Source organism: Drosophila sechellia, chromosome 2L, assembly GCF_004382195.2.
Source record: "Drosophila sechellia strain sech25 chromosome 2L, ASM438219v1, whole genome shotgun sequence".
NCBI classification, from domain to species: domain Eukaryota; kingdom Metazoa; phylum Arthropoda; class Insecta; order Diptera; family Drosophilidae; genus Drosophila; species Drosophila sechellia.
In genome coordinates, this window is record NC_045949.1 from 6,090,799 (window position 1) to 6,113,386 (window position 22,588).

A 22,588-nucleotide genomic window follows, 5' to 3' on the forward strand; every position below is an offset into this window, starting at 1 on the left:
GCATGTTCATTATCTCTGTGCTAGGCCCTTTTCCGCCCTTTGGCCCTTTTGGCCAACTCTGTCGCACCGCACGCTTTGCATAAGCTAAATAAGTTTTCCGGGAGCTTCTGCCTGAAAATGCGCTTGTGTCCCGCTTTTCCTCGACCAACCGGCGTTAAATTAAAGCGAAAACTGGCTTGCTCGTCGACGTCGGTGAATGGATAACCGGCCGGAGGATGACGGGCAGTCTGTTTGCTGTGGCCGCTTTCTATGGCACTGTTCATATGTCTGCCCCGGCAGAAAATGTTGCGAAATAATGTTTAATGAAAAGCACAAAGTCATCCGGCCCCCGGCTCCCCGCATTCTCCCCATTTTCCCCATTTCCCCAGCTCCCTCCCCTTTTGACTGCCACCCTGACTCGTCACGCACATTCACTTTGCATCCATTGAAGCCGCCCCAAGTCGAGCAGGGAAAAAGTCAACGCAGAGGATGACTACAGGCTGTTGCAGATTTGGCAGGCTTTTGGCTTTTCTGGCGGCAATTAAGTTTCCGAATCGGGCACAGTTAAAGCAGAACGATGCGATAACTAACCGAAGTGAGAACAAGGTACACGGAGAGAAATGAAGTCAGATTGAAACAAACAATGAAAATTACTATATATAAGTGTGCCCGAAATATTCACATATGAGAAGCCATTCAATTGAGTTAGATTATTAACTTAAATTCCAATCTCTATTTGCCAATATTAAAATTATCGATTTCCTTTATATTTAATATAAAAAAGTAATAATTTATTTGCTATTCGCTATAGAGAAACGGAGAAAAAGGTCAGCAAAAAATTAAAATTTTGTTTGCGGCAGCACACAAAGATTGTGGTCCAACCTAAGGGGTTGGGCTGATAAACCTTAACCCAATTGTAGCCAATCCCATTCGTTTAAATGATCTAACCTTTATTGTCAACCCAGTTCATCACTTTAATATTTAATTTTTCTGTTTGTATCTAACCAAATTTTTTTTTGTCTTCATTCCAGATCTCACTGCCACTCTAGAATCACTCGTCGCTATGAAGCACACGTCGCCCAGTGAAGCGACCTCCTCCAGCAACATCAGCATGTTCTCCCGCCAGTGCCTTTCCCACCCCACCCGCTCACCACCCACGACCACGCCCACAGCCGCCGCTTCCCGCCCTCCATGCCGCGCCCCCCGCTGGACGCTGTGCCTCTGGACGCTGGTGATCGCCAGCGGCTGCTTAATGCTCAGCGCACCGACGACGATGGCATTTGATATCGGTGAGTACCGGCTCCAGTTGAATTGACTTAGCAGGCGAGTCAAGAAGTCAGAAGGTATAACCCAACGAATATGTCAAGATGCCCAGATAAATGGCGACGCTGCGCCCAAGATGACCAGCGCTGAAGGGTCGCCCTGTTGCTTGGCTTGGCTGTATTTATTTATTTAATTGACATTGAAAGCATTTTTGTTACGGCTCGTCATTTCGCGACAGGCGACGCAGTTGGGGTTTTTCTGCCAAGCCAGATGACTGCTCCGCGGGGAGTCCTCAACTGGACATGCTGCAGCATCCGCAAGCGCCGCTGCAGGCTCTCCAACGGGCCCACATGGCTGTGGGGCATCTGGCTGGACTGCAGCTCCAACTCCGGCTCATTAATAGGCATATTGACATTTTTATGCCGCATTTAAGGTATGCTTTTGGTATGGTATGATAGGATGTGGCATGGTATGGGAGTCTGCTTTAATGAAGCCATAGCGCACTGGCTTAGGATTACGTCCCATTTCAATGGCCATCGCATGTCGGCGGCTCATAAACTCCGTGCCACTCAGACGAGAAACGATGGCCAGTAAAAAGTTGTCCCCAAATGCCTGGGGCTGGGCAAAAGCAGTGGCCTGGAAGGAGCTGCCTCATTGATTTCCGAACGGAACTTCATTACAATAATTATGCCGGAAGAGGGAAATTGTGAATCGAATAGTAGGAAAATAAACCCGAAAGTTTCGTGCTATGACAGCCACATACCACATACATTGAAGACATTCAACTTGCAACATCAGCTGCCACAATATACCACGCCGCCCCGCAATCCAGAAACGAAAATGAAATCTTTCTGCCATAATATTTATAGTTAATCAAGCAAGCCAAATACATAAATACAAATCTATAAACATGTTCATTTCGGGTTCCAGAACTCGACTGCCTCCGTTGGCTGTCCTAGCAGTATTTGCACTTATTCCCCCCAATCCCCACCAGAAAAGCAAACACATGCCAAAGGAGCACTCTGCCGAAGGTTGTTGTTCCTGTTGTTGTTGTTGTTGTTGGGGCTAGACACATCGAAGCGAGTTGAGTTAGCAAAACATGCAACAATTTTCCAAGTGAATGCACTTGCAATATGCAGTGCATGTCGGATTGAGAGTCGGGGTGTGAGATCTGGCTTTTGACCCAACCTGGCCCATGCCATCCAGGCAGCCGAGCATCCCAGCATCAGAGCACTTCGCTCTTCATTTGCGTAGCCGGCTATCAAGCCCAATCAAGTGTGAATGCACTGGAAGCTAACTTTTCGCAGAGATGGGAAAACTTGGAGACAATATACCATCTACCTACCACACACTATGTGCAGTATTCATATGAGTTCTGAATATAAAATGGCAAATAATATTGTCCCACAGAGCTGCAATTAACTTAGACAGTCAAAAGACCTAAAAATAAGATTCATTTACACTTCAGTGTAGATGGATGTACATATATAGTAACTTCACAGAGCTCACTTTGAATTGGTTGGCTGACTTCTCGCCGTGTGATTATTTATAAACTTCTAAACGAATGCACGCAACCTTGCTCTGGAGGAGATCAAAAGTGGGATTGGGACTGGGATTGGTCCGTGGTGAGCCCGCTGGGCCCGGGCAACAAAAGTCATGTCAAATCAGTGTTGATTCTGTCGAAAATGTCAGCGGGCGACTGTCAGAGGCAGGATTCGTTTGGTGGGCAGGCGGATCTCCTCGTGACTCCCTCCACATCAAAAGGCAAATGAGTGGGGGAGGGGGAGGAGTCTGCGCCCAGGGCAAATGCAATTGGTGGGCTATAAATTAAGTAAGGTAGTTGAAGGTCTGCCAGTCCAGAGTTGACTTTGGCAATGATTAAGTGTTTGGTTGACGCAAAATGAGATATTCTTTGAGACGATATGCGGCAGACATGGGCATTTAAAAGCATCTTCAAACTCAAACTGACACACTTGAGGCTTTTTGATATATTCGATGGCATTGCGCAGACCACAATTCACTGGCTCTATATTTAAATACTTACGTCGTCATTAATTAATGTTAAAAATACGATTTTCCAGCCACGTGCAAAGTGCCCCTGGGCATGGAGTCGTTACTCATAACAGATGCTCAAATCACAGCGAGCTCAGCTCATGACATGGGCTTCGTTGGACCTCAGCATGCAAGGTAAGTTGGCCAAAACCGATGGAGGAGTTTAACCCAAAGCTGCAGGTTAAAGGAAAAGTACCTGGGGATGGAAAAAGAATCGTAGCTGTGGGGCATAAGAACGGGTTTTACGATTACTCCTTGGATAATTTCTCAGCAGCAAAGTATTAGCCTTTTAAGACTCATCATCGATATCGTTTGCGATCAGGTTTTTGAGATTACAAGACTTTATATTACGTTTACGATTGGAACCCTGCCTGTGCCACAGCTCCCGGCTCATTAACCATTTAACCCCCACATGGAAAAAGTGGGGGGCTTATCTGCGATGTCGCTGCCCTGCGCGTCCATTTAATTGCTAATTTTATAGACAACTTCGTTAGGCGATAAGGCAGAGTCAATAAAATAGAAAACTTTGTCCACCACTCAAGCGGCTGTTCAAATGTTCAACGAAATTTATATTATGACACAAACAGTTTGCCCATCAAAATACCAAAAGTCCAGATACAAAGCGACCGAAATCGAACTTCAATAAATACCAGCGCCAGTTTTGCATATCTGCCGATAAAATGAGAGATAATATTTGATGTTCGACTAGCGCCATGAAAGATCATCCCATCCGGCGATGGGAAATCTTTTCATGAATATGCCAGCGTTCAATGGATGCGACTCTGCAGTCGATATCCGAAGAAAGGCTGTTTAGCCCTTTGCCCAGCTAATTATATGCAATTTCTGAAATGCACAAACTCGTTTTCCCTCGCCGAGCGATCAAAGTTCAAGCGAGTTTGAGGATTGGAGTTTGGTTTAATTTCGATTTGCTTTGTTTACATTTTATTGTCGCCTCCGAAACAGAAGGGCCATTGGGTTTGGTCTATGGCCTGGGCAGGAAGTTTCCAAGTAAGACGATGCGGGACGCAGATTGAAGCGGAAGTTTCGCAATTGCGCTGACCAGAGCCGTGATTGATGACACCATCGGATGGGCTTGACTTGTCGTGTAATTAGTATGGAATATCTTGGCGGAGTGGGCCGGCACACACTCGTGGCCATAAACATGTCAATTACCGCATGAATTATGGCCAGAAATCAATGCAAACACACATTGGAGGAACAGTGAGCGAAGGTGAAGATCCATTCTTGGCCCTTCTTTTAGTGCCTCCCGTCTGTCGTCCGTCCACCTTTATAGACATGCACTTAAAAAACACTCTGGAGCAGGGCTGACTGACAACCAAGGCACCACACACTATACACCAGCACCACCACAAAGGCATCATTAACATTACCCCTTTATGGCGGTACTAAAATATAACCACAAAGACAACGCGTGTTGAGCACGTCGGAGATAAACAAAATATATTTGGCTGTGTTCGCCTCTTTTTTTTATATTTTTTTGTTCTTCATTCTGTGCCAGATTAACCGGAATTTGTACTAAGGAGCATTTGAGCAGAGGACGGGCCACGAAAGTTGAGATCGGACTGGGCACCGATAAGTTCGCCATGCGGGCAGACTCCACAGCCAAAGGGGGTCGTCGTCGATGGCAATGCCAACTGAATCAGATGAGTGCGGTGGGGGGAAGATCTCAGAATTCGTGGGGCATTGGTAGTCGGCTGTCCGTGGGACCGCCAAGTGGATCCGATTGACAGACGATGTCAGATTGCGATTCCTTAGCAGGCTAAGTGCTGCACGAAGATATATGTATGTATTTATTAAGCGTGAAGCGGAGTTGCTGAGCTGCGGAGCTCCTTGGAGCTCCAATTAAAGAGTGCTCCAGTTGAAGTTGCAGAACTTTTGCCCAATTCACCTTACACTAATTTCCCTTCGGTGGCGCAACTATTCAGTGCTAGAAAACACTTTGGACCCCCCAACTCGCAGTCCTCCTCCTCCTCGCAGTCAGCAACTTTCTCTTTTGTCTTTCGATCTCCTTGCCCGCCAACTAACTTACAATTTCCCCGGCATGCCCAATCAGGCGAACTGCAATTTGCTTAGCCGAAAGTTCCACAGAGTCAACCAGTAAAGTTCAAAAGTGCAGGCAGCATTATAATTTGCGGCTGCCGTGCACTTACCTAACTAGACTAACTAGCTCGAAAAGATGTGCTCGAAAGGAACTCGACGTAATTCATTTCGGGAATGGGGCTGGCTGGTGGGGTCTCGACATGCACTTACGAGAAATTGCTGGCGGGGATCGGGGTCCTCGGGAGGCCATGAGATGACTGCTGCGCGATGGCTGCGATGACGGTTTGTGGTCCCCGTCTGGGGCTATTGAATTTGGAGTAACTAATTCTATTTATTAAGATTTCAAAAGGAATCGTTCAGTAATTCCTCTGAACTTAACCTAATGTGTGATAAAGATAAATGAGACCAAGTGGTATCTTAATTATAAAGTACAAAAGAAAATGTAATATGTTATGTTATCCTCCGTGTAAGGAGATCGCTGGGGTGTACCCTCTTCAGTCTTCGGAGAGAGATGGGATCAGCTAGGATAGTTGCTAGTCGGTTCGGGTGGGCCATAAGCCTGTCGGCATAACGGCTGCTGTGGAAATTAATCTGATCCCCAAGAAGGGTAACTTTCAGATCTCTTTCGATGAGGGGCTATTGAATTACGGAGATTAGTTTAATGACAGTTGGCGCTGTTTGATTTTCATTACCGTCGACGACGGTGGCGCAGATTGTTAACTCTGGCAATAACAATAATTAAAGTCAAGTTGAAAGGCACATAACTGCGGATATTAGCATTTTAAATGATGTTTGTTTGCTTCGCTTTCCAGTCTTTTTTCCTTCCTGCCTGCCATTTGGGGGCACTTGGACACCGAAGAAGGACGCGGCGGAAAACCTTATTTTATGAACATTAAATTGACCTCTCTGCTCAACTGTGGCTGTAATATAATTACAATTTTCCAGCGCCTCTCCAGCCAGAGAATTTGGCAAGAAGGCCTCTTAGTGCATCATTTGCATGGCTATTCCATGCGAATCCAACTAAACGATGTCTCAATGCACGCGGAAGCGCTCCACTAATGGCTATTCGCCAAAGGCTGGGGCGGAGCATGTACATTTTTTAGAGATTCCCCAGTCCGCAGCATGCACTTAAAATCCCAGTTGGCCGGCAAATAAACATCACAATCGAATTCAATTCCAATAGCCCGCTGGCAGCCGCCGGTTCGAGCGGCCAAATGAAGCAATTTGCCACGAAGCCAACGAGAACAGGAGGCCAGGAGTAGGACTACTCCGAGTTACTCGACTTGACTGGGTCTAGGCCTATGCCCATGCCTATGCCTGGTAGCTGGGCCATGAGTAATGGCCGGGCATTAAGGCAGCCGAAATGCAATCAAGCATGTAAAACTTAATTGAAATATAAACCGAGTGGCGAGGTAGTAGTGGTTAACGTATCGACGGCTTTGGCAGAGGGGCTGAAAATTGCTTAAAGTTTGTCCGTCCGGGAATAGGTTAAATTAATCCTTAATTACACAGACAACATCCTGCTGTGTCTAAAACCGCAAACAGCTTAACGAACGAGACGAGCTGCCAGACGACGCACCACAAACGCCAGTGGTTGCGATTGGGGCAGCGTTTCGTTTGAGGGGCTGTTTGGGAGGGTGTGTGGAGGGGGGCTCCATGTGGTGCCGAACGCTTAATGTCAATTAATTTATAAAAATCCCCCCCCATATGCCCAACCCCCACCATCACGCCAGCAACTGGTTTTCGCGGCTACTGTAGAGAGAGAGTCTGATTAATAAACTTGTGCCTTCATCTGCACCCCCCTTTTTTCCAGACTGAAAACCGATAATAACGGAGGAGCCTGGTGCCCCAAGCACATGGTGTCGAATGCGTTGAAGGAGTACCTACAGGTGGATCTGCTGCAGACGCACGTCATCACGGCGATCCGCACGCAGGGTAGATTTGGAAAGGGTCAGGGCCAGGAGTACACCGAGGCCTATGTCCTGGAGTACTGGCGACCGGGCTTCGACAAGTGGCAGCGCTGGAAGAACATCCAGGGCAAGGAGGTAGGTGTCCACTGTGAAGCCAAGTGAAGTATAACCTCCAGCTAATCCCATCCCCCATCTATTCTCAAAAGATTCTGCCCGGCAATATCAACACATACAGCGAGGTGGAGAATGCCCTGCAGCCGATCATCTTCGCCTCGAAGATCCGCATCTATCCGTATGGCCAGTACGATAGAACAGTCTGTCTGCGCGCCGAGATCGTCGGTTGTCCATGGGAAGGTGAGTACAGTCGCGGGAGGGGGGGAATCCCAATCCGAGTGGAGGCGATAAGAGCTCGACACATGAGCAATGATAGTGCGGAGGGGCTAACAGCGTTTTAGTGTCAGCGCTAATTTATCATTCCGCAAACCCGAGGGGCAGCCTGTTTGCAATTAGAAGAGCAAAAGCGGCTTAAGTGTTCGCACGATTGGCTTGTGGACACTCGTGGCATGCGGCATGCGGAGTGTCCAGATGCTCGAGTTCCAGATGGCTTATAAGGCCTGGCATGATCTGCGTTTCGTAGCCACTTTAAATAGCTAAAGTGTCTGTACATCTAAAGCATACCAGTTGTTTCCTGGCATAACGTAAAAGTTTTTAGCTCAAGGAAACCATTTACTTCACTGCAAGTTTTGTTTATTTAACTGCCATGTTCAGCCTCCCCCAAAATTCCATAATTTTCATTAGACTTTACTTACCGCATTATATGCATGTTCCGCGAAAGCCCTCAAAGTCGCTCCGAATCGCATGACCCACAGGCGAGTCCAAGTCCCCACCTCGGAGGACTATGCCCACCACATAACAAGAAATATCCAGGCAACGTCTGGCCCGAACCACGTAATCCAATCAAGGTGACTGCTACGCTCCGTGGAACCAAGTGTAGCGCATTCCTGATTCTTTCCCAACATAGGGGCACCGCAACTTGATGGTCGGGATTTCTTTTCAACGCCATGAGCACTGTACTTGAAATATATATCGCGTGCAGACGTTGCAAAAACATCCCATACCAATCCGATTCTCCCGGCTAGACCCGACCGAAATCGAAATCCCAGACGACGACATGCCGGGCACGCTGAACACCATGTCCCGTCAGTCGTCCGATAACAAAAAGAACAGGAAAACACTAAAACAACTCAGTGCACTGCTAGAATGGAGTGTTAACAATGCACCATCAGATGTGAGAATGTATTATCTCATTAGTATTATCCATTGCCATTATCAGATTGCTAGCGAATTACTATCATTACTGCATGTTCGGGATTATTTGAATGGCAGCCACACTTTCTCCCAGTGTACGCAAACAACATGACCAACCTGGTCGGTGCGGCTGCTCCTAACCTTTACATTGTCGATTTTTTGCACGCAATTGTCAAGTAGTCCACCGGCCAGAAACAAGTCTGGACAAACAAATTTTTCTATGATTTCCATGGGCTGGGCGGCGACTTTTCCGCCGGCAGCAATAGTACACAACTGGCCAGCGAAACGCGCCTAATGACAATTTGTAGAGCCCCAAGTCCCCCAAAATGCCCCCGAGGAGCGGAAAAAGGCGCGGAAGTTGAAAATTATTCCGTAAATTAACGCAATGTTTGGACCCGGGACTTCGGGGTGGTGGAACTACGAACTGGCTCCTGGGAATGGGACGAGCTCCCCTGATAAGTGGCGCCATTTGTGTGCGCGGGAGCACCGAGTTTCTGCTGCGACACGCCCATTTGCGACGAAACGGGGGACTTGGATTTGGATATGGATGTGGAAGTGGATTCGGGGGTGGCAGACATGCAAACCTTCTGACCGCTCACATTTTGCGGACTATCATTTGATTTGCCACGGGGAATGTGAATGTGAACAGGAGAGCCGCCGACATGGCGCATTTCATATGCAAATTAAACAAGATAAGATGGGAATGGATTGTGCCCCGAGTGGGCCACATTGTTGGCCCTAACAGCAGATGGGTCTAGACAAGTGCCAGACGTTCAGTGGTCTGTGGACTGTGGACAGTGGGCGAAGAAATCAATAAATCTTCATCTTGGGGTCGCGTCGATTTCATTACGCGAAAACATGCCCGAATCGAATCATAATTGTTTATAAATTCAGGCCATAAATTTGGAAACTGCTGGCATTTGAATGGGGCCCTTTGGCCCCACCTAGAGCCGCTCCCGAAGTATTCCGTTTAGGGTTAAAGCGCCACAATCGTTAAAAATAGGGTTCATACGACCGACCACCAGTCAGGGAGATTATCTCCCCACTTTGACATCCAAAGCGTGGCTAAGCTGGAATTTGTTACGATTTAACAACAGCTCTTGATATCGTCAAATCGAAAAAAATGGGGAATGGGAATCGGGTTTGCATATGCTCGAGTGCATTATGAATGCAGCCAGCAACTGATTAGCGTTAAGCCGGCGATTTATGGAACCCACTGTTCGGGGGCCCATAATTTATGGCCATTTTAGGGCATTACGAGCCACTAGCTCACTATCTGGGTGTTGAAACCTAGGGAAACTTCAGCTTCGAGAGGTTGGGCAATTGAAAGTGGAGCTGCCAGGTGGGTGCAACTAAATGGGTAGTGCTTTGTCCACACTTAAGGCTGCTTTCCAATTCCCTTTGAGTTCCGGCCAGTCCACTGGGACCACTCAGCCATCCATCCATTCATCCATCTGGTATCCTCAATTTGAGTCATCAGCCAGAAGCGCATTGACATTGTTGCCGTTACCGTTTGGCTTGCGTGCCACATCCAAGAAAGGCGGAGAGAAATTACATTTTATATATTGCAGTTGCTCGCTGTCTTGGCGACCAAAAAAAATAAATAAAATAACAAAAACAAAAAAAAAAATGAAGAAAAACTCCACGCACTTAAGCAAGGACTTGTCCTTACTTTGCTCATTTTTTTTTTTGGCCAACAGTCGCGACACGCAAATAAGGATCGCATGCTGGCACGCGAATAACGAGGCACACAGACAGCGGAGGTGGAGGCATCCGTCCTGCTGCCCCCCAGTGCTCCATGGTCTTCCATGAGCTGGCATTGCGTGAACTTCGTCGCAGCGGAGGCAATTGTAAAACGCGCTGCCCCGAATGTCTTTGCAGTTAATTAAATATGCCATATAACGTTTACATTCGGTTTAATATCGTGTCGCAGGAGGAAGAGGAGGAGGAGGAGGATGGGGAGGAGTAGGGGGAGGTCTTATCTGCCAGCTCCGACGTAATTCATGTAATTAAACGAGGCGGTCCAGCCAGTCCGAAGGCCTTGAATAATAATTAATATTTTCGTTCGAGCGCACCACCCACTTCCATAGCCACCATCCTCCCATTCACCCATATCATGATCGATAAGGGTCGTTTGCCCACCTGAGCAGCCCCATCATCATTATCCACATATGCATGTGTGGGCAGTGCGTAGGAGGTCTCTAATTACGTGTAATTATGTGATTTTTGGTAATTATTGGAAAATTCAAACGACTGCCTTGCGCCGCCTATCTATCTATCATCTATATGTGTATCCTGCGAGCTTGTTTGTCCGCGTGTCCTGTTTACCACGTGATCCGATTGTGTAAATAGAAATTCTAGTGAATTAGTTAAGCGTGTGTCGGAGTTTTTCCCCTTCCCCCACAACCGGTGCACCCTATTTTCCGGACAGGGTATAATTATATCGAGTGCCTGGCAACCCCGAGTTGTTGTTTTTTTTCGAACGGATCTAATTGTTTTCGGGGCGGAGTGGGAGCGGCCATTCGATTTTGTAATTAGTGTCAGGTGTTTGCTGGCGAGTGCCGGCAATTTGGTATCCTTATTCGTTCGATTGAAGCCCTAGCTTTTCGGTTACTTGGTTTCCGCTTTTACTTTAGCCCAGCTAATCCCCGCACAACCAGCGAAGGAAAGCCATGACTCAGCCCCCGAGAATAACGCTTGACTTTGACATTGAAAAACTATAGCCGGCCAGTTTCTCAATCCCCTTCGATTAATGCCCAACATAACCACCGAAACCGAATGACAGACTCGAGGGGAGGCTTGGTTGCTTCCAAAGTGGCCACAAAACGAAATTATGTTTCAAGTAACTCAATATGCTCCACACCTCCTGGGGCAGCTCACCGAATCCCTCGTCTTTGGGGGAGTACGCAGTGGAAAGTTTTAATTTAGCGCGGTTTTAAGGCCAACGAAGTGGGGAGGCAGCTACACTGGAGCCACCAATTGAGACAGATCCTAATATTATTAAATATTTAAGTTTATACTTGCTCCTCAGCTCTGTCGCACAACTTTTTCGGCTAAGTGTAGCAGCACCACAGAACTCAGCATTTTGTCAGACATTTGTCTTAACCACGTGACGCGAAACGAGTATTTGACATGTCTTGTGTGTGATTTCCCCAATTCCCATCCCCATTCCCATCTCCATCCCCATCCCCATCCCATTCAATCCCCTTAGTCGGCAGCTCGGGTTTCGTTATTTTCGTCTTAAAGTTTTTTGTTTGAATTCCCCGAATTTCCACACTCGAAATTTAAATGTGCCTCATACGTTTCCTTTCCCTTCCATTTTCAGAGGGCATCGTGTCTTACAGCATTCCGGAGGGCGTGCAACGCGGCATGGAGGTGGATCTGTCGGATAAAACCTACGATGGCAACGAGCAGGGCGATCGCTATGTGGACGGACTTGGTCAGCTGGTGGATGGGCAGAAGGGCAAGGACAACTTCCGCACCGACATCCATGGATTCGGAAAGGGTGAGTAACTGAACCGTGCCACTTGCGCGAAACTTTTCCATTAATTCGCCCGAAAATATGAAATTTCCTTGGCTAAAACAGTCCCATCATTTGGGTCATCCGCTTCCCGTTTGAAACTGAAAACTATGAGCCTAAAAGGTTTGCCTTCCGCAGCCATAACTTTCTCCTAACAACTTTACACTCAGCACTGTGGTCGAATTTAGATAATTAAATCATAAAATCATACAAGTAATAGAATTTGTATGCCATAATAGCGAGAATCTTATAGATTTATATTTAGTTCTAGATATTTGCAATCTTGAAGTACTTTCTCCCTCACTTTCACCCATTCGAGGAACCATTTGTTTATGCCCACAGTGCGCCGATGGCCCATTGAAACCGAAAAGATTTATGGCAACAGAAAGAAACTGATTAACATCGAATAATGACAAAAGTTCAGCGACGGGTGGAGCATGGGGCTCATCTGATCCCCATTGCGCCGTCGAAGGTTCACTTCATTGAACATCGATGGGGGGAAAACTTCGGCCTCGCCAATAATTTGACTGCACAACACAATAAGCAAAAATAAATAATAACTTTGGACCATTTGCTGGCGTCGCAGTAAAACTTGCCGGATACCAGGCCAAGATATAGACTGCCACGCCCCCTCTCTGCCGATGGGCGGCGGCAGTAAAAAATGTAAACATTATGCATAGTTGATAATTTATGGCAACTCTGGCATTCATTTCCGCCCCAAAAATGCAAAAGTTCTGGAATTTGCGAAGCCAGCCAGTTTATATTTTTCCATCTCGCCCCGCCGCGCGACTTCCATTGAATGCCCACCATGCCACATGCCCCATGCCCCACATGCCCCATGGATTGGCAAATGGCCAATAATCGAAATTATTGAGAATCGAGAACTCCACGCAGGAGCAAAGTTCGGTTGGACAATTAGACATGCAGTCGCTGTGTCTGCGGAAATTCGAGACGAGCTCGAGACGGAGTCATAAAGGCAACGCATTGCAACGGCAAAGTTTCCGGCGCATAATTCCGATTTCGATTCTTATTCGGATTTCGATTCGCGGCACTCCCATATCTCGGCTTTTATGGCAACTATTTGCTCGTCTTCTGCTTATTTGCATTATAAGTGGGAATCAATACTCCGCCGTGCTGGCGGGGTGTTGCATGCCCCAAGGGAGGCGGCATTGTATAAATTCTAGTTAGGTCTTGCCCTCCAATCCCATAAGCATACGAGTATAGTGGCTGCAAGCTAATATTGCATGATTTCTGCTCAAGGGGGTTTCCTCCCCTGAAGTCCTCTCTAAGCCCCCCACGTAGGGGACTCGTTACCCCACTGAAATTAGGGCCACGCAAACAAGGCAGCTGCAGAAAAAATGGCTTAAAATGTCGCATTGGCCATTATTTCTAGTTATACAGAGTCTACCCTCAAACCCAAAAACACAAACCCGAACCCAAACCCAAAAAAACCCCCTTTCGTGCGCCTGCCGTGAGCATTTATTTGTTTTGGGGGCATTTGGGGAAAACTTCACCCCAAATGTGCCATTGGCAATGCCAGGTTGGGGACTTAAATAGCTTTACATGTCAGTCCGCCGCAGGGCTGCTCTATTGATTTCTGCCCCCCGTTCCATGGTAATGTTCATTTTATTTCATTTTGATGGGTTTTTATTCATTTCAGGTTATGAATGGATTGGCTGGCGTAACGATACGCCCGGACTGCTGGGAAAACCGGTTGAAATAGTCTTTGAGTTCGATACGGTTCGCAATTTCAGTGCCATCGTGCTGCACACAAACAATATGTTCACCAAGGATGTTCAGGTGGGCACGTAGCCTAGTCTTAGAAATACCAAATTAATAGCCAAATATGTTATTTATAAGTCAACTAAAAACGATATACCATATCTTCGCCAGGTATTTGTGCATGCTAAGGTGTTCTTCAGCATCGGAGGTCGCTACTTTTCGGGTGAACCCGTTCAATTTTCCTATATGCCCGATACGATAATGGATCATGCAAGGGATGTGACCATCAAGCTGCACCACCGGGTGGGCAAATATTTGAAAATCAATTTGTACTTTGCCGTCAAATGGATTATGCTCTCCGAGATCAGCTTTATATCCGGTAAGTGTGGCACGTGAGATGCTGGGACGTTAAAACGAATGAATCTGGCACAGAATTGCACTGAATTGCAGTGAATTGCATTTGCCAAGTGAGGCAGGCCGCTTGAGGAAATGGAATTGCATACGTACAAATGCATTTTTCAGCTTCATTTCACTCTCGAGCTCTCGATTATGCGACAACACAACGTCTAAGGGCTGAGGGATTTGTTGGGCGGAGGAGCAGTGCATTACTCCTAACAGGGGATAAAACATTTTTCCAACATTTTGGCCAATAACAATGGACTGTAGTGAGTGCAGGGGGGATGAGTGGGAAAGGCCCCGAGATAAACGAACACAAACATTTTCCTCCGGCTGAAAAACTAAAGTCAATCGAATGCGCAAAACCCGTCTGCTTGCAAAAATGTAAACAATCCGACACTCAAGGGTAGATGAAACTATGAATTGCATTTCAGCTTACTTTTCCATGAATATCCCGACATGTCCCGATTAAAATTTTCCCCACTGCCAGGCTCAATCCCGGATTCAACCCTCCGCTCTAACAATTACTATAACTTCGGTCAGTGAACCGAAGATCGCTTAAATTCATTGTGTTTTCGGTGGAGAATCCACGTAAATCCCTCCGTTGTTAGGTGTGAAATAGGGCAAGGGGATGAGTTTGATTGATGAGCTCAATAGAGCGTGCCGTATGAATAGGGATTTCCTGTACTTTACATTTTCCGGGCAGATGGCACTTGGATTTGGGATGGCACTGATAGGGGAACCTAATAGCTTTACGCAGGGAAGTTGATCATAAATCGAACTGAGCTCCGTTTTTATAAGTCAATTAGTCGAGCTAGGGGAGGGAAAATATTATATTAGAAAAGGTTTTCGAAATGAAAGACAACAAAGGTTCCAAAATTCCTAAGACGCATAAGAGGCTCAGCAAGCTCACACAAAGGAACCCAGCCATCTTAAGTTCGGTATTATAATGGACATGCCACTCGAATGATCCTCGACGATCAGAAGTTCTGAGTGGTTAGCCGAAAGCATTACGAGGCGAAATGTTTTTTGTGGGAACAGGGAGCAAAAAGCAAGGATAACCAGAAACGAAACCACAATAAACAAAACCAAACTCCCATGCTGTGCTCCTCATGCATTCGTGCAGCAATTACATGACTAGCCAGAAAACAGAATCGTCGCCACGAAGCATTTGTCACGCACACAAGACGACATGGAATGGGATGGTGTGGTATGGTACGGGTTGGCACGGGATGGGATGGGATGGGATCCTACCTTATGAAGAGAGTGGAGAGTGGGTTGTGGCCGTGGAACACCAGGGGCAACCAGCTGTTTTTTATTTCGTACGCCTCGAGAGCAGGCCTCGAAGAGGTCAGAAACTAGGGTAAGGGTAAACAAAAGAAACGCACGTTCAAAATGGCAGGGAAGCGTCTTTCGAGGGTATGCGTATATTTTTGTCAGGCACTGTGAGTGCGCCAGCGAGTGAGTGTACACAGATTTAACCCCAATTTGTGAGATTTGCTCGCGGTGATTGCAGTCGCTGTTGTGTCGTACTATGCGCCTTTAAAGGTTTCTAAAAATACAAAGGCCAAAAAAAATATGAAAACAATGACGGGAGCAGAGAGAAAGGCCCCGGGGACACACAAAGGGAATTAGTTATAAAGGGCATGCGACAGCAGCGGCGAGATCTGCGCACTGTGGCAAAGGATATGCGGCATATTCGCCATTACCCACGGAGTCCTTTCCCCTTAACCGCCTCTCTCACTCTCGCGCACTGTGTGTGATAAATGTGGCACGAAATATTTTAATTATTTTAAACGTTTTATGGCCCTGTGGTCGCTCAGTCGGATACTCCCAAGCGAAAAAAGGGGAAAATAGCGCTGCCACCCGAAGGACAATGGCAGTGTCGAAACAAAAGACAACAGCCAGTCCTGTCTGAGATCCAGGCACATAGCTCAAAACGGCAGCTTCAACTCCACGACATCCCCGCAAGAACTTCACACAGTAATTACGCCATTTACTGTCTAAGAAACGAGGTCACCTACTCGAGATGGCATTTCTGTTTTGTTATGCCCCCAAGATGTTAGCAGGATAAAAATCATTCCGCAAAACATACGCTGCGCGGGATGGGAATCCTGGGAGATCAAAGCGAGCTCTGTATGAAGGTGGGCAATGGACGAAGGTGCAGGTGTTGCTTCAAAGGATATTAGCTATTTTGGGTTACAAAAGTGTTAGCATGAAATGGATAATCGGACGGCAAATTAGCTTACTTTAAGCTCACTAATTAGAAGCTAACATATATAAATGGCATCTGTGGATTATTAGTTATACCCTATAGTTACTTGCCGCTGGGTTAGAAGAGAGGGCTCTATACTCCGGCTATAAAGCGGATCCTGCCGTAATCCGCTTATATCTATCAGTTACTTGAATGGCTTCCAATGAGCTCCAATCTAATTCTTTGCGCTTTGCCCTCTAATCCCCAGTGCCCGCCATGGGAAATTTCACTGACGAGCAGGAGCAGCGCAGCAACTCGCCCAGCCAGGCGCAGGATGTCCACGATGAGACCAAGGGCAGTGAGTACCAGGCCAACCGGAACAATCCCAACGGAGTGGGCGGCGCGGCCGGAGGCCTCGGCGAGGGCGTGGCAGCGTCGGGCGGCGATACCGTCGGTGGCAACAACAAGTACAACAACGGGCCGCAATGTAAGTAGCTGGAAAGCATGATAAATCCAATTAACAGCTCACTTTGCCAATGCGCCCCCGATAGGTCCTTTTGCCGGTTTTTCACTGCTCCGGATGGATGCTGGCTAATTATTTAGTTGAACAATATTTACATTTAATTTCGTTTCGACGCGCGCGTTTGTTAATTTAAATTTCAATTTGCCCTTTGCTCTTTTCCGCTTCCATTGCAGTAATTGCGCCACGCCCCATCGATCAGGAGCCGAACGACGCGAACTTCATCGGTGTGGTCATCGTTGTCCTCACCACCATCATCATCCTCCTGGTGGCCATCATCCTGTTCATCGTCTCGCGAACGAAACGGGCCCGCGGCAGCAACGTCCTGGACGCCTTCCAGTACAGCTTCAATCCCAACACCCTCGGCGGCAACGTGGACAAGCACCGTCCGAACGGCAACAGCATCAAGGTGGGTGGACCATAGCGTGGTCATGGGGCACCGGCCATTGGGCACTTGCCACTTCGGCACTGGGCACTCGGCACTGGGCAGTGGGATACGTGTGCGTAGTGGACGGGAAATTCCTGTCTCGAATTCCCACATAATTGTTCAATGTAGCGTGGAGTTTCCACACTGCTTAGTCCTACGTGAGCAGCTCCTCCGTCCGGCATTTATTTAATGGGACTTTTCAACGCCCGGCGACAGTGTGCGTGCTCTCTTGATTTGTGGGGGTCAGGCTTAAGTGGCCAGTGAGGGGGAAACTTTAAAGTTCGACCCACTGGAGGTGGGCAAATTCGATTAAAGAAGTTTTTCTTCGAGAGGAAATTAAGAGTTCTGTGTGCGGAAAACTTTATCATCGCACCGAAGAAAGGAACACGGAACTATCCAGCTGGAAGTCGATGCAACAGATGTGGCAAGATTGGAGCATTTATTTGGCCAAGTTGTGCTTTAATCGAGTGCAAGGACGACACTCTGGCTATAACTGAATCAACCCTTTAATCGAGCCACAAAAGCAGGACGTTCTGTGTAAATCTGAATAGCTCCATGAGGTTAAATACAACTGCTTAGTTAAGTTAAGGCATAAGGTCCTTGGTGCCTGGTGTGCTTTTAACTAACCCTACTCCTGCGTTCTGTGTTTCCAGGCCAGTGTGGACGACAACGACTCGATTGGCAAGAACAGTCTCTACCACGAACCCTTCAATGTGAACATGTACACGAGCGGTGTGAACGGCTATGCGGCGGTTAATGATTTACAGTGTAACATGACGCCCGACTATACAGGTGTGTAAGCCCCCTCGAACCTCCACTCCCTTAACTTCCTCCCCCTTGACCCCTTTTAACCACCATTCCGTCTGCGGAGGACGTTTCCGCTGGCTGGCGCGCAAAGTCATAAAATATGGCGTCGCCGGCAACTAATGCAAATAAATTTTTGTGGCAATTCCCCTGACTAAGCTGACTTTTTCCCCGTTTCCTCTCTGCTCGTTTCTCGACCACAGATGTGCCGGAAGGTGGTTACGCCGTGCCCCACATGCAGGATTACATGCCCTCGTCGAAAATGGGAGGTGGAGCGCCCGGCGGTGGTGGCTATGTGAATGTGCGGCGCACCCCGCCTCCGCCACTGAGCAGCATTTTCCCGCGACCACCAACCGTTCCGCCGCCGCCCATGGAGAAGTACTACGCCACCACGGCCATCTTCAAGCCGCTGAAGGGTCCGGGCTCGGAGCGCAGTGGTTGCAGCAGCAACACCAACACGGTGAGCAGCGGCGGCGGCAAAAGCAGCCACAGCCACAGCAGCCACTGCAGCACCGGTGGTCCGGACCATAGTGGCATCTACGACGACGGCATCGGCACCATGAACTCCAAGGCCACCGCACCCATGATCAATCCGTACAGCAGCGGGAACAGCTCCTCGGCCGCCGCCGCCGCAGCGGAGTTCCAGCGCGCCAGGACCTATAACTTCCGCAGCTACCCCGATAACCTCTAGTTCGAAGCCTCGCTGAAGCTGGTGGCCCCGGCTCCCAAGCGGATCACTGCCGCCACCGCCTCCGCCGGCAGCACCACCATGCCCAAGAAGCCGCAGCACCTGAGCCTGGTCGCCAGCACGGCGGGCGGATACGGGGGCGGTCCCAGCAGCAAGCCCAAGTACAGCCTGACCCTGCACAACAGCAAACTCGCCACGGGGGGCAAGCACCTGCGCGATGGCCTCCAGCAGCGCCAGCACCTCAAGGCCGTGGATGGGGTTGGGCTGGTGCCCGTGCCCGTTCCCGTTCCCGTTTCCCTACCCACCGACGAGGTGGTGGGTGTGCATCTGAAGGCGGGGGCCATCACAGGCGAGGCTTCGGGCAGTGTCACCAGGCAGATGGGGGAGAGCGGCAGCAGCGGCAGCGGAAAGGACGGCGCCAAATGCGGAAATGACAATGAACTGGGGGGCGGAGTGACAAACGGTGTCATGAGGGCACAAAACAACAGGCTGTGGTATCATTGATGAAAACCCCATATTGAATGGATTTGAGGTGAGTTTCATTAGTAGACAAATTCAATAAGTTATATTTCTAAAGTTTATTTAGTTTATTTTACATTAGAAATTAGTAAAGTGATAGATATCCTAAGTACTATCCATTAACCCCCTTGTTTTATTACTTTTATTTCATCTACAGCGATATCCTCTAAACGGAAATCGAAATGAAAATGCAACAAGTACTAAAAAAAAGAGGACGTTACGCCGAAATTATAATCACCGAGTTAAGTCCGCGCCAAAAATCGCGAATCGGACAGAAATAAAGTCAAGCACAAATAGTTGGATTAAAAAGGCCCAACAATTGAACCCACTGAGCAAACAAGAAACGCAGCGAATCGAATCGAAAACGAATCAAATCGAATCGAAAACGAAGTCAAGTCGCCTACCAATCATTTATAGTGTAGGGTCGAGAATATGCCAACAACGTAGCTAATGAAACATGTTAAGAACACACTGTAAATATACGAGTTTAGGAATCGGTAGTGAAGAACCTGCATCTGATGACAAGGAGCTGAATTGCAAGGAGGAATCCAGGACATCATGGGAAAGAAAAAAAAAAAAAAACAAAAAACTCACGACAAGATAATACACAAATCATGAGAATATTGAGACGAATTTAAGGTCTAGCATTTAGCGACACAATTTGTTTATAAAACGAAGCAAGAAATAATATTATATTGAGTAACACCTATACGACTAACTAGCTTATAATAATGTTTAACTGATTTGTAGTACTCTTTCGGGAAGAACACTGCGATCTGCGAACTAACTGTACATGCCTGTGAACCTACCCCGACTAAACCTGAACTATATGAACTATCTGAACTATATAGTATGAACTATCTGATGAACCCTATAAGCGCCTACACTCACACTACTTAAGCCCCACTGTACATTTTCTGTGTATAAACTTATAGACATAGATTGTTTGCTATAGATGGAAACACGATGACGCGTTGAGCAAAATTACGTAGGAAAATCCACGAGATTAAAGTCCCGGGAGATAATGATGATAAAATTGTAACGGAATTTAACGGACCAAGAGAGCGTGCAGAGCGACTTCGCCTAAACCAAGAAAAATGAAGTTTTCATCAATGATTTGTGATTCAATATTCAACTATTTATATTTATAGACACGCGGATGCGAGTATTCAGTTCTTAATGCTAACTCTAATTTATCGAAACGTACTACCCGCAAACAAATGACTCTGACTATAAAGAAAGCACTATGAATATAAAACAAGAAACAAATCGTATTTATAATTAATATTAATGGATAATCATGTATATGTTCCTTTTTAGTTTAATGCGCATTAGTATCACCCGAAACTTACTAAGAGTTAAACGTAGTAGCTTCGTAGTAGTTTAATAAAGCAGCAGCAAAGATTAAATAATTTTAAACAACCGGATACATAGGCAAACAATAGGCGTGTTGGAAATAGCATAAAGTATAAATGAAACGAGACACTCGACACTCGACGACACCCATTAATAACACTAAAAATTAGTTTAAATAGTAAAACCGAAAGAAAAGAAACCCAAAACAGGCACACGCTCCACACAAACAACGTTTAAAATGTTTGTGCAAGAATTTGCGAAGTTTTTAACAACAAAAGATATACAACTTAAAATTAAGCAAGCGGTTACAACAATATTTAAAAGTATTTAATAACATTAGGCTTCTAGATATGTCCGTATGTATTTCTCAACTTTCTGCACAAATTCTAAACCTTTCGACTTTCCACTGCACCAACGGTTTGCCAACACTGGCCCACTGAAAACACAACTACAGCAAGACACGATCGAACACTGCAAGAAAAAACACTGTCCGCCACTGAAAAATTACTATCGAGCAAAAACAAATCACGAACCTACCTACAAGACTTGTGTAAATTAAAGAAACGTAATGCTAAATAAAGCTAAATAAAACGATTAGACATTAAGTTAAAAATACATTTTGTAAAAATTAATAAAGGTACACTGTAAAAACTTATATACTAATGTAATGGTTATCCGGTCTTTTGGAAATCACGGCAAACGTCATTAAATTGTTTATTTACGGTGCGCTTGGCGGTCGATATACCGACTAGTTTAATTTCTAAATTAATTTAAATGCATTTATTATGTGTAAATTTTTCAAAGGCAAATATATAGTATTCAATTATTTAAACAGCATATATCCAAATTTTTCTTGGGGACAACATAAATACGAACAAGGGTTCTTTATTCATGGTTTTCGATTATTAATCGAGGTAAGTTTTTTTCCCAGTGTAGTGCTGACATGCTCGATGACATGTCCTTTGTGGTTTATGTTTCAAGATTCCTTAATGTTACATTGAAATGGAAAACTCAGCTCACACTGCGTTATTTTAGGGCACCGCATAAACAGATATACTCCCGTAGATAAACAAATGCCCATCAACGGAGTTCTTGTAAACAACCTCCCAAGAATATACCCTATAAAATCTGTCAATATGTGGTTCATCACTCCGAAGGAGGCGTAGTAACCGTCCGTTGGGACCCAATCTAGTAAGTTAAACAAAACATAAGTTGCTGTTTAAATAGTACAGAAGGCCCTGATGTCCCCGGAGGCATTAATCGAGTACTTGTTCTTTTATTTCTATTTATTTACGATCGGGGTGAGTCAAAGACCATCTGCTTTAATTCCACGCCAATTCTGATTGAAGGCAGGAATCGAATGTAATATAATTAAACCGTTGACCGCAAATTGACGAACGACTGATGGCCAACGAGGCCGGAAGTGTACACAGATGAAATCAACACAGCTTTTCACATTTCCGATCAAACTCCGCTATTCAAATTGTACACAAACACAAAAAACTCTTGTTTAGTTCGAGTCAACACATAATGTTAATTAAAGATAAAACTTTCAGCGTTTCAGTTTAATAAATATGCCAACATTTGGATTTCAAAGCAAAGTTCATAAGATGCTTAAAATTTAAACGTTTAAGTTCAGAAGTTTTATGGAGTTTCGATGATTGAAGGATATTGCAAAAGTTGCTGTAGCGAGTTATCATTACAAAATATCAAAAGATGAGTTTCAGATTGATATCATTTTGTTTGATTGAATTGGTACACCCCTATAATCTTGTTTCTGTCGAGAAATGCCATTGCAAACATTTAAATCAAACGTAATAAAGATAATCGCAGTCAAATACTCGGCGGTGTTTTAATTGACACTTTCGA

At 46.2% G+C, this 22,588-nt stretch overlaps 2 protein-coding genes across 2 annotated transcripts; both read left to right on the top strand.

Moving 5' to 3' along the window:
- The first annotated feature begins 1,042 nt into the window (after positions 1-1,042).
- Positions 1,043-18,866, top strand: LOC6613601. The gene is made up of 11 exons (XM_032721642.1): positions 1,043-1,268; positions 3,324-3,429; positions 7,169-7,400; positions 7,472-7,619; positions 11,899-12,078; positions 13,754-13,893; positions 13,987-14,194; positions 16,674-16,892; positions 17,102-17,334; positions 18,006-18,144; positions 18,360-18,866. Exons 1-11 carry the CDS (start codon positions 1,043-1,045, stop codon positions 18,845-18,847), a joined length of 2,319 nt encoding a protein of 772 aa, XP_032577533.1. The 3' UTR covers positions 18,848-18,866.
- On the top strand, positions 18,835-21,558 carry LOC116801508. Its single transcript, XM_032721649.1, has 2 exons — positions 18,835-19,376; positions 19,521-21,558. Exon 1 carries the CDS (start codon positions 18,926-18,928, stop codon positions 19,346-19,348), a length of 423 nt encoding a protein of 140 aa, XP_032577540.1. The 5' UTR covers positions 18,835-18,925; the 3' UTR covers positions 19,349-19,376; positions 19,521-21,558.
- Positions 21,559-22,588: the final 1,030 nt, after the last annotated feature.

Bases quoted from the DNA above. Each gene is read 5' to 3' on its own strand.
- LOC6613601 (XM_032721642.1), top strand. From the start codon at position 1,043: ATGAAGCACACGTCGCCCAGTGAAGCGACCTCCTCCAGCAACATCAGC. The intron at 3,430-7,168 runs GTAAGTTGGCCA...CCTTTTTTCCAG, and splicing joins GTTGGACCTCAGCATGCAAG to ACTGAAAACCGATAATAACG. The intron at 17,335-18,005 runs GTGGGTGGACCA...CTGTGTTTCCAG, and splicing joins CGAACGGCAACAGCATCAAG to GCCAGTGTGGACGACAACGA.
- LOC116801508 (XM_032721649.1), top strand. From the start codon at position 18,926: ATGCCCAAGAAGCCGCAGCACCTGAGCCTGGTCGCCAGCACGGCGGGC.